Consider the following 18,764-nt stretch of genomic DNA (forward strand, 5'->3'; position numbering starts at 1 on the left):
GCTGGAAATCTGCTGAACGCTCAAAGTTTTTTGGGAAATATTTATATTTCTTAGCGAGTGAGTGATCAAATTCAGCTCAGACTCTGGGATTCATTTTTATTATTACTTTTTAATTAATAGTATTTTTTTCAGGACTGCAAATATATCCCATTGTTGAGCATTCGAACCATGACCTTACTGCACTTGTATTGCCACATATTATTCTCCCCCACTGTGTATCTGATGCTGATTAAACATTTCTTAGCATAGCCATCATCAGTTACAAATCCAGACCATTTTTTAACTCTCTGGTAAGTGAGCGGTCAATAATTTGAGAGAACCTGGAAATTCAAGTGTCTGTTTGGGTTTCATTCGTTGCTTGTGTTGCAGACAAACAGTTATGACGTTCTTGGCGTTTCATAAAGTTTCTGAATATCTATCAAGACTAAACAGTAACCAGATGAAAGTTGAAGGAAGCAATCTCTCCTAACTACAGAGGTGCTTTGTTTTCTTTATAAAGTAACTGACTGGTTAAAAGCAGAACCGATTGCCTGAAAGTGACTCCTGTATACACTCTGATTCAATGATGACATAACAGAGACCTCTGATCGTCTCAGTGACTGAAGAGAAATGATCTGCTAGACTTCCATCGACATGATTGCACAACAGAGTCAAATTTATCTGCGCCAAATTGTATAATATTCAACTGAGAGAGGCCCTAGACCAGAGAAATATTTGAAGCAGCATACCAAATAAAAGCTACCACCACTGCTGATTTTTCACAATTCATAGAATTAAAATAATCCAAGCATACTTCTCAACTTGGTAGATCTTTCATTTTTTGTAATGAGAAATTGGCTAATATAATCCAGAAATGTGGTGTGGCTAAATTAACAACTCGCCGATTGCCAGTGACGTACCAGTGTCAGGGCTGCAACCAGTGTTGGCCACAGATCCACAGATGTTCATGCGGAACACCATCTTCTGGTCCTTATGATGGTGCACAGTGTAACCCTCATCCTTCTTCAAGGGGTTCAGATCAAATAAATGACCTATGGAAGATGTCATGGTTTAGCACTGCGGCTATTTAGAAATAGATATTTAACTTGTACACATCTTTACACACTCTTAAGAGAATACCAGAGATCAGCAGACATAAAGAGGAATAAAAAGGGAAAGCAGATGCTTTTTGAGAACTTAAATTTAAATGCATATTACCATAACATTCTCCTTTTATTACTCCAGCAGGTATATCAAAATAAACAAAGATGATATGAGGAGAAAGTGTGTGTTTCTGACCTGTAGCAGGGTTGGTGACTCTGCAGTTGTCATGCTGGACACTATTTAGAGGGCAGGCAGCAGCTGTTTTCCACATGAAGGTGTACACACAGTCTTCAATGTCAGAGATCAGAGTAGGCCGAGAGTTCTATGTGGGGCATATAAATACATGTTTTTTATTTTATTTTTTTTTTATATTTTAAAATAACTCAAATTTGGACCCTACGGGGGAAAAGCAGTGAGCCTCTTCTACATGGATCCTACATTCCACCTCACGTGTGGTTTAGAAAGCCATTTGATGCTCAACAAACTGTTTACTGCATGTTTTACAGCCTGACTGCCATCAAACATTTTAGCTGACCATCTTTTGAGTACAGTTCTTACCACTTTGTTTTTGTCACACTGGAAGCGGATGATACTGGTCCTGTTGCGGCTTCCATCTGAACAAGCCTGGCCGCTGGTGTACTGCAGCATTAGGACATTTCCGTCCCACGTAGGACCAGAATGGATCTGACCCAGACTCAAATATTTATCTCCAACCTTCAGGCATGACGCTGCAGTGGAGGGACACTTCCATGGGTCTGTAGCAAGGAGAAGGATTTTCAGTGGATTTCAAGACACAGAAATTTGGGCCAGAATTATATTTAAACTCTAAACCAGAGGTAGATGTAATGACATTACTGTATCCTTTACACCAACCTTTCTGCTTCACCAGCGACCTACAGACATTAATGTAATACTGTTTATTTGTGTCCCCAGTGGGAAGTTCCGCCTCCCAGTTCCCAGAGTCCATAGCCAGAGGTGAGAGGTCGTACGAGCGACCCTGATCATCACTGACAAGAGAAAAGGAAAAAAGGAGAAAATTCTGAACTGTGGTCCTTTCTGTAAATGATAATTAAATTCTACTAAGTTATACAAACTACATACACTATAAGAAAAAAAGAAGTCCGTGTGTTGGAGTCAAATTGTTAAATGTTGTCATTGTGTTACTTAAATTTGTAAGTCTTAGTTCAAACTGTAGGATCAAAGACGTTCCTTTGTCACCTCTCCAGCCAGTTTGTTGCTGGGGGAGGCTGAAGTGTTTTATTGTAGGGATCTATGTGAGGGTTCTGTTTGTTGCTTAGTAAACTTCCTGCTTTTATGATCCTTTTGGTGAGCAGGAGGTCACAAACACGCACCCCCAAACACAAGAGGTGCTTTTGTGTACTGTAACTGTTTTCAATAAAAGGCACCGAGACACCGACCGGGGCAAGTAAATCCAGTTAAAGATGTTAGTCTTGTTTCCTTGCTTGTCGTTAATGAGAATAACTTTGTAAACCAGCGGGGCCTGTGGAAGCGCAGACCTGACACCATGGTATAATTCACACACACACACACACACACACACACACACACACACACACACACAAAAATTGGAAGACAATAATGACACGAGGACGATTTACTTGTAAGAGCAGCTGGTGGTCTTGACTGGGACACAGGCCAGTGCAGTGGGCCAGTTGAACAAATAGGTGCAGTCTGGAGTCTCCCTAATATACTCCGGTTCTCCCTGAAAAAGTGAAGTAGCATTAGACACAATTGCTTAAGAGCTTAGAAGACCTCTGTGTGTCATGAAAAATAACGGCCCAACATTATGTGTAACAACCCCCCCCCCCCCAAAAAAAAGAATCAGAGAGATTTAAATTTTTTTTTTTTTTTTTTTTATATACATCTTGTTTATATTTTTTATCTATTCAGAGATCAATTCTGCAACTAACAGTAATGTGTGCAGAAGGCAGGCCCTGAAACACAGTGGTCATTTATGTGGAGACAAACCACAGGAGGATTCTTTCAACCACAAATCTCCAAGTGCAAAACTGTCACTCAGTCACCAGTCAGTCTTACAGGTATCTGATCTGTTGCTCTCTGTTAACAACCCCTTCAAAGCTACATAGGAGGAGCAGATTTTCTGTGTGTGTTAAACTTACAGGATTCCTGTCAGGGTTGCAGGAGAAGTAGATATTGGTAGACCTCTCATAAACTTTATGGCAGATCTCTCCACTGGTGTAGTTCAGGATGATCTGGTCTCCAACATAAGTTAGCACCTGGTTTGCCATTCCTGTGTTCACACGAGCGAAAATTCAAAAACACGAGTACTGTAAAATGACAGAGTTTCTTATACAGTGTAATGTTTAATCTGTCTTTTCATACCTGCGATCTTATGTTTTCCTCCGGCAACTTGGCAGGAGGAGACAGTTTCACCTTCTGTCTTTTTGTGGGTGCAAACATCTTTTTGGAGTCCGCCGCAAATTGAAAGATAGTAAGTGTACTTGGCAGCATTTAGGAAGTAATCTCTACCCTTCAGAGAGCTCAGATCAAATTCATAGCCACTCTTAGGGTCACGAACTCGACAGTCAGCACCTATGAGGGAAAGTTCGGACAATTTATTGTCCATTTCCATGGTGGATCAAATGCTAAAATGTACAGATTTTGTCTCTATGTTTAACCTTAAGGAACAGTTTCTGTCCACTGTCACAGACGATTTTACCTTGTGACTTCCTGATAGGGCAGGCCTCGGACGTCCGCCAGATGAAGACATATTCACAGCCATCTATACGGTCAAACATGGGAGAGCCCTTGAAGTAAATACAAATGGACACAAATAATCAAAATTTAGATTAAAAGAAATTGCTACAGGTCGAGTTGAACATGCAACATTTAAAAGACAAAAATGAATTTTTATTTGTGATTTGCCTAAAACAGACAAGACCAGAAAAAGCTACAGAAGGTATTCAGAGATTAATTCGGTACACATCTCAAACAAATAAAATGAAGGTATGCCTCTATCATGAAATCCATTTGCAAATACCTCAAGGGGAACTTATTTTATGTATTTTTGGTAACAAAGTAACCATAAAATGTAGCTTTCAGTTAGTGAGTTAAAGTCTAACAGTGCTACTGAAGAAAGCACTAAAATAAACAGTACAAGTTTTCTCACTTAGCCTCTATCGCAGTTAGAAACTAGAAAATAAACATCACATTTTTCCTACCAAATCTGATCCACACAACTAAAACATTTATATTATAATAATATCAAATAGTCATCTTGTGAACATTATGACTGGGTTAGTTCAAGAGTCTAAAAACACTCACCGGGTTTTCATCACACTGAAAGATGATGCGAGTTGAGTACTGGGACGAAGACCCGCATTTGTCTCCATTCTGGTACACCACGCTGATGGAGCCATCTTCTGCTGCCTGTGGGCTGGACTGGATGTATCCCAGGTTGTATCCTTTGCCATCAATGACAACGCAGGATCCCAAAAAGCCCACTGCAGACAATACAAAATGTTACACTCCAACTATTTGCCTGCATTTTTCCAGTAATATCCCGTGCCATCCTTACAGTCTAGCATTTAGGAAAATGCCTTTCCAAAAAACAAAACAATAAACAAAAAAAAAGTCATTCATATTTTTATTTAGCTTTGATGACAACATGCATTTGCTGTGAGATCATTTTTAAAAACATCACAACATTTATTTACATCCAGAACTGAATTAAATGTTAAGAACTTGTATTGATGATGGAAGAGTCAGACAGCTGCATAAAGTTTTTTCATTTGTGCAAAAACTTGGTCACTGACTTTGTAAGTAGAAGTGCTCTCTGAATGTTAAACATAGCTGTGATTTCAAATGTTGATTTCTATTAATTATTTGGTTTTTTTAATTGGACCGCATCAGTTCCTCAGAGATTCCATTTCCCCACTTTGGTTACAGATTTTCATAAATGCATTGCACAGTTTCTAAACGAGTTTCTGTAGTTTCATATTCTTAGTTATTTTCTTTGCTTGATGCAGGCCAATAATTTGACCCTTGTGAAACAGAGTAAAATCTCTTCTACGCCCACAGACTGGCAACGTGGTTGTTTACAAAGAGAGAAGCTACTCACTGCATCAGTTAGGGTTCATTAACCCTTTAAGACCTACCATAGAACCAAGTCAGCCAGAGCTTATATTATGTTTTTACATGCTGTAGTGCCATTTGTGGGAGCATTTCAAGTTGCTATACATCAATACAACCATTATAGCCCAAATTTTAATAATATGTCTGCATTAAGTGCATAGTAACTACATAAATTGCAAAAAAGTGCAATAAACTACAAAAAAATGTAAAATCATTTTTGTTTTTTTAACATATATTTCTAGTTAGAGAAATTTAAGAGGCTTATCCCTCAAAGCTGTAAATACAAAAAAGTTGCACAAAATAGTTTCCCACCACAGGAAATTTATTTTAAGTGTCTTCGTAGTTTCATTTTTGAAATACACCAATTTTTATATACTGCAGGAAAAATGAAAATAAATATTATAATGCAAATTTGCAAAAAAAGCAGCATATGCATCAAAATAAACAGTTTCCAGCAGTGCAATATGAGTCCTAAGCATCCCAGAAACGACACCGAAAGTCATAAAGTCAAACATAACTTTTAAAAACACCAGTATAGGCTCATAAGGCCCTGATGGTAAAAAACTACATTTCCGCAAAATGACGTCACTTCCGGTTTCGAGCAGGACATGGAGGACACGCGATAGTTCACGCTGATGGTCGTAGGAAGTGTTACAAACAGCTGATCGGATCGGCAAAGCGTGTTTCTGGAAAATTATGTTTTTGTTGCTGCAAGTGCTTTTTATGCAGTTTTTGCAAAGCTATATGTGGAAGGAAACCGTGACCGAGGACAAGCTGATGGCATAAGATGTAAGTACAACTCCTCCGGTTTTATATGCAAAAAAAATTATTGCGCTAGCTTACGTGGTTGCAGTGCTACCGGGATTTAAAACTAGTTAGGCAAAACAGAGCGTCCCTGCTCCGATCGGCTTTAAAGGGTTAACCCGTTCCACTCAAAGCAATATTAATCATCGATCTCCAATGGAAGACTCTTCTTATTCTCTGCTCTGCTTATTTACACCAAGTAAATGAAGTAAGACTATCAAAAAACATATGTCAGACTTAACTGTGTGTATTTTATAACAATAAATTGTAAATGAAGGCAAATCAGTTAACCAGCAACCTGTACAATTTAAATGTGGTATCAGACTAGGTTAACAGTTCATCTGCATATTTTAATACAACTTCTGGAGGCTTACTGCTGATTTTTCGCTGTTTAAAACAAATGGCTGTGGAAGGAGCAGATACAAAGTTTGCTTGTCTCCTTCACATTGGAGTTTGCTGATCAGGGGCTTTGGTAAAAGTAAAAGTTTAAATGGTGGTCACCAGAACAGCTGCTTTTTTGGGCGCTAGAAACGCGTGTTCTTTAACTCTACCTGCGCTCATCTTCTCAGCACTGGCTGAGTCTCTTTGCAGTGTGTAAACAGACTCTGGCTTCACATTAAACTGTGCCAACGTCATAGTCTCCGCTGCTGTTGTTGGCGTTTCTGTTTAAAACTGCGCCGTGTGTGGGCTTAATGTTGTCAGAATTTTTATTCACTAGCTGCTCTAAACATGTTTGCATTGCACGTCTGCTTTAGTCGCAAATGTGGGTGAAATGCTCACATTAGCATTTCCATGGTGACAATGGCAAGCTACGGAGCCGTGCCTCAAACAAAGCATCGAAGACTTCGTATCGAGAATTTTTTTATAAACAAATTATTCAAAATAATCAATGAATAGTTGCAGCCCTAGTTGTGTCAAATCCTCGTCAACGTCAAATCCTCTTATGTCTATCTAAACCTGTTAATTTCTCACCTGGACACTCATCTACATGTGGGAGGGGTTTGCAGACGTTGATATAAAACCTCCTTGATGTGCCTGAATCTGTGTTTATGGGATTCCACGGGTAGTCATCTTCATCCCGGATCAGGTGACTCAGGTCATACTCATTACCATGTAAATCTAGAAGTGAAAAAAATAAATCAGATTTATTCATTAATTAATGAAGACATGTTCAAGTTAGTAAACGTTTTTTTAATCTAACAAATTCTTAAAAAAAAAAAAAAAAAAAAAAATTTATATAGTGACACCTGAAAAAAAGAAGCCATGATAATTAATGTGTGTGTGTGTGTGTGTGTGTGTGTGTGTGTGTGTGTGTGTGTGTGTGTGTGTGTGTGTGTGTGTGTGTGTGTGTGTGTGTGTGTGTGTGTGTGTCTCCAAACCTGTGATCCTGCAGTCAACTGGAGCAGGCATGCAGGCCAAAGCGGTGGAGAACTCAAAGAGGACGTCATGGACCACATGCTTAGGGGAAGTACTCATGTCCTCTCGCACCAGTTTTAAGGATCCAGGGTAAGACTTTGGATCACACACAAAATTAATCCGGAAGGTGTCCCGAGTTGCTGATGAAAAAGCAAAATGGAGGAAAGTCACAAAAAGTGCACCACTGTAACATAAAAATAGCATCAGTATTTTTGTTTATAACCATCGTGTTGTTTGATCAAAATACAAAATGAATGGACTCTTGGCCATGTCCATCATCAGATCTCACTGTGTGACACATTTCAAGATCCAGCGTGAACTGCTTTATTTTGTACATTTTCTATTGTGCTTTTGCTACCTGTTGGAACATCAACAGGTCCCCTGTATGTTAGTTGGAGGATGCCGTCAGTTGAATACTGGAGGGTCTTCTCCTCCCCCACAGGGCTGATGGGGTGCTCGTTCTCCAGCTCACAGCCGGCCATTCCCTGACCACATTCAGCTACATCTGAGCAGATGTTTACCTGCAGGTAGGTGGGATACCACTTTGAGTTCGTGTGCAGTTTCCTTTATGCGATATTTCATACCATATAATAAGTAAACATCTTAACGACAAAGTCTGTGAATACACAGTTGAATGATGTAGTCCAGCATCACACATCCAATTCAAAAACTAAAAAGAATACAAAACAACAACAGGTAAATCAGCAGTAAAAAGACAATATTTTGGATCATTTTAGTCACTTGCCTGCCAAAGCTTATAAATGTTGGTGTTTAAGTTTTATAGTTTTAATGTTTTTTTTGTTTGTTTTTTTATATTAGATTAATAGGTTACATTTTTATTTAAAATGTTAAATTCAATTTTATTTATATAGCACCAAATCATTTTATATTGTAAAGCCCCTGCAATAATACAGAAAAACTCCCAACAGTTAGACAACCTCTAATGAGCAAGCACTTTGGCGACAGAGGGAAAGAAAACGTCCCTTTCAACAGGAAGAAACCTCTGCAGAGGTTAAAAAATTAAAAGAAGAAGAAAAAAAGTGCTAGTTACACCCAAAGTTAAATGATGTGCAATCATTTTAAAGCTGAAACTGTTGTTTCATCAGTCTGCATTCATAAGGTTTATCCGTTAATATAATTCATTACCCTTTTTAGTAGCATTTAAAAGAAAAACCTTGTTTCATACTTTCACATTTTTTAAAATAAACTAAACGAGGACAATCAACATTTTTCATCTTATTCTGAAGTTTCATGAACTACAATCAGAAAGCTTCATCTGCCATGATTTAGTGCTACGTAATGCGCTATATAGCTCTAATGTGAATTTGTACAAATTAATTTTCCACTTACTACTTAAGGCAACTGTCATAAAGCATTCGTTACCCTACACGGCTGGCAATTAAATTCCCTCCTCACAATGCTTTATTTGATTAGAATTTAATATAACCATTTGAAAAATATCACTTGAAATGCAAAAATGTAATGTTTTCCATAGCACTGCAACACTTCCATGCAACACTTGAGAGCTATAATTTGTTGAAGTGTCTTACCAGGAATTTCTTGCCATTCCCACTTGTATTGTATCCGGTCTTGGAAGCCAAAGGCGTTAGGTTGTACGCAAAGCCAGTGTTGGGGTCCACCACAGCACATGTCTGATACGCCAAAAAAAAAAAAAAAAAAAAAAACCCAAAACCCCACGCAGATTACAACCATTTCAAGTATTTTGTTAAGTTTACCACAGTGTATCAATTATAATTAAGTCAAATTAAGAATTAAGATCCATGCAAGTACACTTACATTGTTTGTGATGGTTCTGATGGCACAGGCTGCATTGGTCTCCCACATAAAGGTGGCAGTGCAGTTCTGGTACATCAGGAATCGCGGTCCCTTAACCTGAATAGTGTGGAGCGCAAACACTGTTACACTCAAACCACCACTGTAGACAGCCAGCAAGCCATTCTCTTCTCAAAACTGCATTTACTCACGAGAGTCCCTCTGGAGCAGACCAGGTGAATGCGCGTTGTATACGAGAGTTTCTGACCGTCCGAATCACAGGCAGAGCCATCTGTGAACTCCAGCATAAGGCGGTCCCGTGCTTCGATGATCGGCCCTCGCTTTGAAATGCCCATGTTACTGACTGACACCACCTCCTCTACAGAGCCCTGAGGGGAGGGAGGAGGGAACAGGTAAATAATTCAGTATCAGACACCACTCACACTCTGCAGTTACTTTGAAATTCTTATTCAAATGTTCACCCTGAGCATGTTATTATAAAATGGGTGGAAGCAATATTAAAAAATAAAAAAAGAGCAGCAACAACACAGAAAAATCATTTGCCGAATGACTTTGTTTACAAAAATATAGCAAATCATATTTTGTGTCACTTTCTTCTGGGTTATTAAATGTTTGGTACGCCTATATTCATGTCCAGAGCTTTCCATCTCTAAAGGCACACTAGACTAATCAATAAATATTAACATATTAAAAATAGTGTAGCAAAATAAGTATTATCGTTTCTGTCAACTGTAATATAAAGTATATGATGGAAAAAGAGGAATTTGTTGTTGCCAGCTCTGTTGTCAGAGTTGACTGTAACTGTCAATTACACATGTAGGGATGGTAGTTAGAGACAAAGCCAGACAAATTTAAAGTTCAAATCAGTCCACTCTGCAAACTTATTCTTGGTTGAATTCCTTTAACCAGTGGTAAAGTCATACCTCTCACTGTTCTCTTTGCAAATACAGATAGTTCTTTTTTCATGAGCAATACATTAGTAAATCTGGCCCATAGTGGTATAGTCACAATTCTCTAAAACCAGCAAGAAAAATTAACACAATCAGTCATAAACCCGAAGTGGATTTGCAACAAGGCCCCCTTTCAAGTCAGTTTCACGGTCCTTCTGGTCAGGTTATATATACACAAGATTTCAATGCAATGAGAAAAGATTCAAAGTCAAATTTGCCTCAAGACCTTTGAAAAACGCATCCCATCCAGGCCTCGACTACCCAATCAGAGTTGGCAAAGGGGTGTATGGCTGGACTCACTGGTGTCCAGATTCTGATTTTGACAAGGTGTTTTGAGGATGATACTCAAGCTATGCTTTCTTGTGTTACTGCAGTTCACCGTCTGGTCTCCACCAGGGAAAGTTTGGTACAATGTTAAATATTCACCAGAAGACTGACATGAGCTGTGTGTTCCTCCTCAGTAATGTCACATCTCTCTGATTCAGTGGAGGTGTTTAATGTTACAGACCTGTTTGGTTACATATTTCATCTCGCAGATGGAGGCATCGCGGTCGCAGCCATGTACAGGGCTGATGGGGCGACATACGTTGATGTAATACTTCTTCAGATTATTGCTGTCGGATAAGTCCATCACCTGCCAGTTGGAGGTGGTGTGTGACAGGCTGAAATCGAAGAAGAAAAGATTGACGAGGAGGACAGCAGATTGGAAACAATTCAGTGCTGGACTGGATGTACTTATTTTCATGGCCTTGGATTTAGACACTGGTAAAGCAGCTGCTGCACAATGCTTTTTAAAAGCATTACCTGGATAAGTCATACTGTTCCAGTGTGTCTGGATCGGTCACCAAACACTCATGAGGTCTTTCAGGGCACGCGTAGGAGGTATACCAGCGGAAGTTGTACGTGTACTTGTCTTCTACCTGAACGAAGATTTTAACAAACAGATGTTTATATACAAATCATACAGGAGACACAAAATACGTCAAACACTGTTTAAACAATCTGACAAAGAGGTAGGGAGGATTTACCTGGAATTCTGGGTTTCCTGGTCCAATTTGTGGGTCACAGAGGAAAGAGATGAGCGTAGATCTGGGAGTGTGCTCTTCGTTGTTGTATGGGGTGCCGTTACTGTAGTTCAGCTGAATCAGCCCATCGTAGTACGACAGACGGGAGTTCTGTTCCCCAAGACTCCAAACACTAAAGAAAAAAAAATATGATGTAATTTATTCATGTTTCTTCATTGCTGAGTGTATTTAAATCACTCGGTTTCAGGATCTTTAATTTAATAATGAGTGTGTTATTCAATATTGACCTAAACTTTTTACACACAATGTTGTGTGTTGGGATGTAAAATGACCAGTATAATGTACAAAATGCAGATTGATAGAAGGAATGCTTAACTTAGGCTTCCAAAAAAAAATATAGATCCTAAACTAAATACATTGTTGCACAACGCGTGATTTATCCCTCTTCTTTCCACTACACCTTCAATACAGCAGGAATTTGCAGTGCAATCAGATGGAGGCAGATTATTATTGAATTCTTGATCCAATTGGTATTAAAATTAGCAAACTAAGGTAACACAGCAAAAGCACACTACAAATACTTCAGGGATAATTTACATTGTTTCTCAGATTTGTGAGAAAATTCACATCACTTCATTTTTTTTTTTAAGCACGGTTGTTTTTAAAAGTGCTTAAAGTGGAGTGAAAGTTGAGAAAGTGGGGCAGAACAGAATAAAGAAGTGCGATTCTTCTTGCATGTTTGTAGCCTGTAGTCTTACTTCTTTTCCACCTGGCATGCGCCGGCCTTCTCAGGACACGACGAAACACTGACTGGACCACAGACGTTGATGTAATACTGATAGATGCCTTTAGTCAGGTTGTAAAAACCACCATGAGGCTTGGAGAGAGGCGACAAGTCGAAAGAGAAGCCTGTGGAGAAGCTAAGGTTAGTTAGAGCTTAACAAGAGGATTTAAAGTAAAGAGACAAGAAAAAGGCAACCACAGGTTTTTTTTCTTCCTGGTTTGCCATCATGAAAGTAACATGTGAGAGGGCACACGTGTAACCTACCATGATACAGGTGTTACATTCTCCACTAGGTGGCAGTATCGAGCAAGAGTAGTGAAACCATGGTGTGTTCAGATGACTTTTTATTAATTAACTTTTTCAAGATTATTATTTTGTCATTCCTGGCATACGCACACACATGCACAGACAGATGCACACAGCTGGAATTAATTGCTAAGAAAAGATAATTCATTTTGGATTTGGAAGTATCAATTTTTAAAACAATCACATATTAAATGGAGCAAGATCCACTTTTCTATCCCCTTTTTGTATTTATATATATCAGAAGACAACAGGTGTTTTCTTTATTTTCTTTTATAACAGTTCAAATGTGTTTCTGTTTGTTATGATTTTTTAAATTCAATATAAGTGCTGGGTTAATTGTACCCTTTTCTAGCAGTTCACAGTCAAAACAAACTATATCATGACTGTAGCCAGTGGAAATTAATTTTAAGAGCTCAGAAAGATATACGATCAGATTTCCAAGTGAGACGTGAAGGATCATGATTACCCTCTTTTATCTTTCAAGGAAAAACTTACACAGAAACGCATTTATGGATTTGTGGCTGAGAAATACCATTTTCTCCTTCCTAAAAGCCTCTATTAACCCTGTTGCTACCTTGTTTTCTTCCATCCCTTTTCTTGCTCAAATTAAAAACTAATGAGGAAAAGCCCACACATATTTTATAGTTGTGTGAGCGTGTCATACCAGCTTGAGGGTCCTCCACCTTGCAGTTGTCCCCCTGCGTCTTCGAGAGGACGCAGGCGGCGGCTGTGTACCACTCCAACTCATAAACACAATTATCAGATGAGACGCCAAGAAGGACAGGAGCACTATCGAGATCTCCTGCAGGAGTACAGGAAAAAGAAACGCAAAAGAGTCAAAAGTAGCAGAAACATAACTAAGAAAACAGAGGAGAAGAGGGTTTTAAAAAAAAAATTAAAAAAAAAAACCTGGTTTGCACTTGAGAGTCAGGATAGTTTTGATCCTTGTCTTGTTCTGGGTGCAAAAACTTCCATCAGTATACACCAGCCTGATGTCGTTTCCAGTTTTGGTTTTCTGGGGAGAAGAGAGGAAGCTTCCCAGGCTGATAGTTCTGTTATTCTTATCTGAATAAGAGACAACACATAAAGCACAATGGTCATATTCACTGCAAGAAAAATACGGTTTGTCTCATACATATTGGGGGAAGTATGCATGAGGACCAAAATACTATAACTTGTCAACAAATCTATTAAAGTACTCAGATTCAACCAGATTAATCTTTAAGAACGCCCTCCTTGTGGACATTCTTACCCACGGCACACATGGCGGCATCCACTGGACAACCAGCTGCCCTTCCTGTAGGGATGACTTTGTGGCAAACATTCAGGTAGTAACGCGAGTCTGCCTTTGACGATTTATCATCCACCACCTCCCAGTTCTCACTGCCCTCTGACTCTGAAGCAAGAAAGAAAAAACAAACATACAAAAAAGTTGTTTTTTTTCCCCCTAATTTTTCAGTCACACCTGAAAGCATGGTACTGAACATGTGCTACGATGAGAAGCTATGGGCACAACCAAGTGAATTAACAGTAATTATAATAAAAGCAACAGGGAAAACAGAGTAATATAATTTTAATTAGAACCACATAGTAAATTATTGTGTATAAACCTAAAGAGACAAAACACGCTAGATCGACAGTTTTCAAAGTGAAATACAGAAATTCTTTATGCTGAGTAAATAAACTTAAGCATATGGTATTTGTAGTTAGCTACATAAATACATGCATATACCTATGTACCCCATTTCCTCCTTAACAGGTCGGCCAATCTGAACCAAACTTAATACCAACATCACTGCACGACAACGACATGAAAAATTATAATAAATCCCAATACTTTTAATTTTCCAAGATATATTATGTCATTTCATCATCATCATCATCATCATCACCACCACCCGGTGTCACTCATATGTAACTTAACAGTCACCAAAAGTTGCACCGGGGAAGAAATTGTGTTCAAGTCACCGCTAAACACTAAATTAAGAATTTAAAAAGGCACCACCTGCCAAAAACTAGGCTTTTGGTGGAAAAGCAAAACCAGTAGTGGAAGAGAAATTTAACTGATCTGTTAAAACTCACCTGGGTATCTTGTGAGGGGTGAAAGGTCATAACGCTTGTTGCCATCTGTGACCCGACATAACAGATCCTCCTTCTCTTTGATGCAGGCAAACGCCGTATCCCAGTTAAAATAATAAGTGCAGTCGGTTTCCCCAGCAAACTCTGGATTCCCTCGCCCGCCGTGGGCTGCAAGAATTAAAGGCAAATAATATAGAAGTAGTTAATAAAGACTGAACTTCACCTGAAACTCCATATTTATACATTAAAGGAACAATGTGCAAATTATACAAGGTGAGCCTTACAATCATTTCTTATTTATTTAAATGGAAATTGTGCATTTATTTTATGAATGTGAATTTTATTAGAGTTGTCTTAGAGATCAACTCCAACAACACTCATGAAAACTAAATATTATTTCGATTTCCCTTTGACCTCCTATTTGCCTTGTCTGTGCAATTTGCTTTGTTTTACAAGGCAGAACACCGTGTAACTCTTTTACTATACAGATATGTCCTCTCCGTTTTTTATTCTACTGCCAGGTGGTGCCAAGAATTTCAGCATCTGTGAGAAAGCAGAAACAAGTTGACTCACAAGCAGTCTTGTTGCACTGAAAGTTGATGATGGTCATTCTCTCAAAGCCAGAGGAGCATTTGAGGCCATTTGGATAGATCAGAGTCAGATCTCCATCTGAATAACTGAAGAGGAGGAAAAACAATGGAAAGGGGAAGTAAGGGGGTTGGAAAGGCAAGATTTGCTCTACAGCTCCATGCTCATGGATCAATGTCAGGATATCATTTTGACAATTTACACATCTCAACAAGCAAGTTTATTAAAGCAAATTAGAAAACTTATTTTCAAAACCATTTACAACTTTAATAATAAAACCATCTTTGATCCTTTTGTATTTCGTGATTCTCTGACGAATAGTAATCACGGCCAGTGGACTATTCCACACCCATACTCCTATACACACACTTCACAAACACACAGAAATTACCGTAATGTCTGGTTCTGATATTTTCCAGCCACAATCTTCCTTCCTTCGCCATTCTTCACCTGGCAGGATGATATGAACGGCCCGTCACCACATTCCTGAGTGGGAACCCTACCACATATGTTCAGGTAGTAGATGTAGCTGTCAGGTGTGCCACTGGGCCCAGACTGTGTATAGTATGGATGATCCGAAGCTACAAACACAAGAAAGCATTTGAAAGTTTCATTCAACATGTTACTGATTTTTATCTTACTGCATGTATGGACATTACCTATTAGGAATATCAACAGAACCAATAACTACTTTTCAATAGCAAAATTCTGACAACATGATAACTACACATATATTTATGTTTGTTTATACATATATAATACATATAGCTAGATGATAGTTAGCTTAGCTAAGGCTGGAGGCAGCTCTTCTAAAACTCTTATTAAACTGTACAAACTGTTGCTTAATATGTGGAAGATCAAAACAGGACATAATGTAAGAATTTGCGAACACCTGGTATATGTGTTTTGTTTTGTTTTTAAATAACCGTCGAATAAAACCTATGTTTGAATTTCCTGGACCCTGAATATCAAAGCCTCTTAAGGTTCTTCCACTTTTTCTATTAAGCTAAAAATGAAGCAAGCATACTGGCTGCATCTCAGCACAGCGCTCAAAAAAGAAAAGAATGCATTCAAAACTCATCAGATCTCACTCCAGTGACCTGCTGGAGGTCATTTTGTAAGGCTCTAGTAGAGCTCATCCTGTTCTACCCTTGCACAAAGGAGCAGATACTCATCCTGCTGATTGGTTAAGGACTTTCTATGGCTTTGTCCAGCTCTCCTGGAGTAACTGTCTATATCCTGGAATCTCTATTATGCTCTTGAAACTGTGCTGGGAAACACAATAAACCTAGTGGCAATGGTATATATTGATGTGCCATCATTGAGGAGGCTGAACTAGTGAAACTAGTGAAAAAACAGTCAGAAAAGATGAGGGGAGAAAAATGTCAGTGGGCTCCACCTATAGAACCATTCCTGTTTTGGGGGTTGTCACTGTGTTGCCCCCCAGCACACCTATTCTTAATTTCATGACACCAAATATGATTAGCAACCCCCTCTGCTACTTATTTGAGTAGGTCAATATTCCAGACATTTAATAGGCTTCCTTTAATTTTTTGAGCAGTGTACAAAAGAAAATGTGATGCCTTTTTATCTTATCCATAAAAAAAAGGGGGGGAAAAAAAAGAAAATCACTGATGGCCATTGATTTGAAATAAGCAGTTTGTCAATTTAAAGAACAAGAAAAATGTTTATACAGTCACACCAAAAAATGAAGCAGGCAGAGATCTGAAAACAAACATGAGAAAAACATCTTTTTCCTTAAGTTTTTCACTTGAAACTATCCTTTTGTCCCAAACTGCGGACTGCATCGTGGCACACAGACTTCAAATGGACTGTGGCAGTGAGTGGAAAAACCTTTCACATTTCTAACAAAACCAGGAGGTTCATACACCATTTAGTCATAAAGTCACTTCCTCTAAATGGGCCTAAAAAAAGCAGCAACATGAGACAGTTAAATATGTAAAACAAGTTTTGTGTAACTGCCAAAAAACTAAATACAATGTTTGAGCTTTATTTTGCTTTTACACTACACTTATTCAATTTAATTCAGTTTTATTTATATAAACAACAGCTGCCTTAAGGCAACTGACAGTTTTGTTTTTACTAGCAGCCCTTTGATAGTTACAACCTTATTTTTCTAATTGTAGAAACCAGTTTGAGGAACAAGGATGTATTTGTCACATGGCAGCATTTGTAAAGCTAATAACTCGTCATGTTAACGTGACATCAGCTGAGTGTGGTTTACTACCACTTTATTTTTATTTGCATTTGATTTTAATAGTTCCCCCATTGACATTTCATTCTTCATACAACTATAAGGAATAACTTATAAAAGGTTGTTTAAGCTGTTTAAGATGTTTTAGAGGAACAAAAACTTACAGGCTAAAGTGAGAGGAGTTAGGTCTATGGAGATGTCATGCTGTTCGCTGGTCAGTTTGCAGGTATGGCTCTCCAGATAGTCTCTGTGACAAGCGTATTCAGTGACCCACTCCACCTCGTAATGGCAGTTTGGCTTAGCTATCATCGTAGGAGTGCTGCCCTGTGAATGTGAAAATTAAGTAACGTTAGGGGTTAAGGTTCATTCTGCTAGCTGTGCAAAAAACCAAAAACAAAACACCCCCAAAAAAACAACAACAATAATAACAATGATAACAATGAGTATGAATACATTTTAAGCAGTGAAACAAACAATTCATCATGAAGACTGCAGCGTAACCTACCAAATGCCTGCTTGATGGGCATCTGAAGGTGATGCTGACTGCTGGTTTGTTTGATCCACAGATTGCTGGAGGATTCGAGTCGTCACTTAAAGAATACTGTAAACTCAAGCTGGAGAGGAAAAAGTGCAAGAAGTATGAATAACTACTAAGAAAAGGTCTTCTTTTCATGTTTATTTTTTCATATAACCAGTCGGTGCTGACTTAACCTGTGTTCAAACTTACCAAAGGTTATGTCAACACATACATATATTTAAAAACATGACTATAGCACATCTGCACATTCTTGACCTTCTGATAATCTTTTATTCCTGCATATACTGCCTCTTAGCGCCAAGATTACAATTTAACTTCAAGTTTCAACTCTAAACCTGAAGCACCAGACTTAGAAGACAGCTCCAAAAACAAGCTTCAGGAGAGCCATACCTGCAAACTTCACTGTCATAACTTTTACACTGAACAGGAAGTAAACAAACATGAAGAAAGTACCTGTCATCAGTCATTAGCTCTAGCTGCTGGGTAGGAAAACCCATGTTGTATGAGCCATCATGGGTGACGAGGCAGGCTGCAGAGCCCTCTGTACAGCCTTTGTCTGGTAGGTCTGAGAGACGATTGAGGAGAACATGAGATTTAAAGATTCTTAAATTTCTTCTTGTTAGAAAACTAATTCGGTGTGATGACGATATGCAGGACAGCATGTAAACAACAGTCACAAGTCCCTGCCCCTTTGTTTACAGCTGCTTAACGGGTGTTAAACAGCAATGAGCTTGGTGTTCCTCCGAGCAACATTTTTTCCACATCACTACTGGTGTCATTTGGTGAACACAATTCTTTGGTTCACCCTCACCAATGTGTTAGTGTTTTGTTTTTTGACTGAAGCAAACAGCTTGATCTCAGTGGGAAAAAAGAAAAAAAGCCTCAAGAGTATTTTACACCATCTGCTCCGCACCAAACAGCATAAACGTAAAAACAGTGGCAACACAGTGTGTGCTACGCAATACAGTGAGCAGTGCTGCAACTTTTACACAACAGAACCCAAGCAACCACTCAGTAGGATGTATTGTGATTGGCCTGTTTAGCACTGTCAATTCTGTCAATGTCA

At 38.6% G+C, this 18,764-nt stretch overlaps 1 protein-coding gene across 2 annotated transcripts in view; it reads right to left on the bottom strand.

Moving 5' to 3' along the window:
* igf2r (insulin-like growth factor 2 receptor) overlaps window positions 1–18,764 on the bottom strand; it is a 47,635-nt gene that overhangs the window by 11,930 nt on the left and 16,941 nt on the right. For both annotated transcript variants that reach the window (XM_040018471.1, XM_040018470.1), the window contains exons 6-33: window positions 18,152–18,263; window positions 17,666–17,774; window positions 17,325–17,484; window positions 15,337–15,526; window positions 14,931–15,034; window positions 14,361–14,525; window positions 13,531–13,674; window positions 13,188–13,343; window positions 12,943–13,080; window positions 11,947–12,097; window positions 11,192–11,360; window positions 10,968–11,083; window positions 10,672–10,825; window positions 9,405–9,581; window positions 9,217–9,312; window positions 8,970–9,071; window positions 7,778–7,940; window positions 7,383–7,559; window positions 6,976–7,122; window positions 4,390–4,568; window positions 3,785–3,872; window positions 3,448–3,657; window positions 3,225–3,355; window positions 2,703–2,806; window positions 1,957–2,090; window positions 1,642–1,838; window positions 1,279–1,405; window positions 900–1,031 (exon numbers count right to left, since the gene is read on the bottom strand). In XM_040018471.1, the coding sequence (XP_039874405.1) occupies window positions 900–1,031; window positions 1,279–1,405; window positions 1,642–1,838; window positions 1,957–2,090; window positions 2,703–2,806; window positions 3,225–3,355; window positions 3,448–3,657; window positions 3,785–3,872; window positions 4,390–4,568; window positions 6,976–7,122; window positions 7,383–7,559; window positions 7,778–7,940; window positions 8,970–9,071; window positions 9,217–9,312; window positions 9,405–9,581; window positions 10,672–10,825; window positions 10,968–11,083; window positions 11,192–11,360; window positions 11,947–12,097; window positions 12,943–13,080; window positions 13,188–13,343; window positions 13,531–13,674; window positions 14,361–14,525; window positions 14,931–15,034; window positions 15,337–15,526; window positions 17,325–17,484; window positions 17,666–17,774; window positions 18,152–18,263 (4,032 nt within the window). The remainder of the gene's footprint in view (window positions 1–899; window positions 1,032–1,278; window positions 1,406–1,641; window positions 1,839–1,956; window positions 2,091–2,702; window positions 2,807–3,224; window positions 3,356–3,447; window positions 3,658–3,784; window positions 3,873–4,389; window positions 4,569–6,975; window positions 7,123–7,382; window positions 7,560–7,777; window positions 7,941–8,969; window positions 9,072–9,216; window positions 9,313–9,404; window positions 9,582–10,671; window positions 10,826–10,967; window positions 11,084–11,191; window positions 11,361–11,946; window positions 12,098–12,942; window positions 13,081–13,187; window positions 13,344–13,530; window positions 13,675–14,360; window positions 14,526–14,930; window positions 15,035–15,336; window positions 15,527–17,324; window positions 17,485–17,665; window positions 17,775–18,151; window positions 18,264–18,764) is intronic.

Source organism: Simochromis diagramma, unplaced genomic scaffold (assembly GCF_900408965.1).
Source record: "Simochromis diagramma unplaced genomic scaffold, fSimDia1.1 OVJJ01000802.1, whole genome shotgun sequence".
Lineage (NCBI taxonomy): Eukaryota > Metazoa > Chordata > Actinopteri > Cichliformes > Cichlidae > Simochromis > Simochromis diagramma.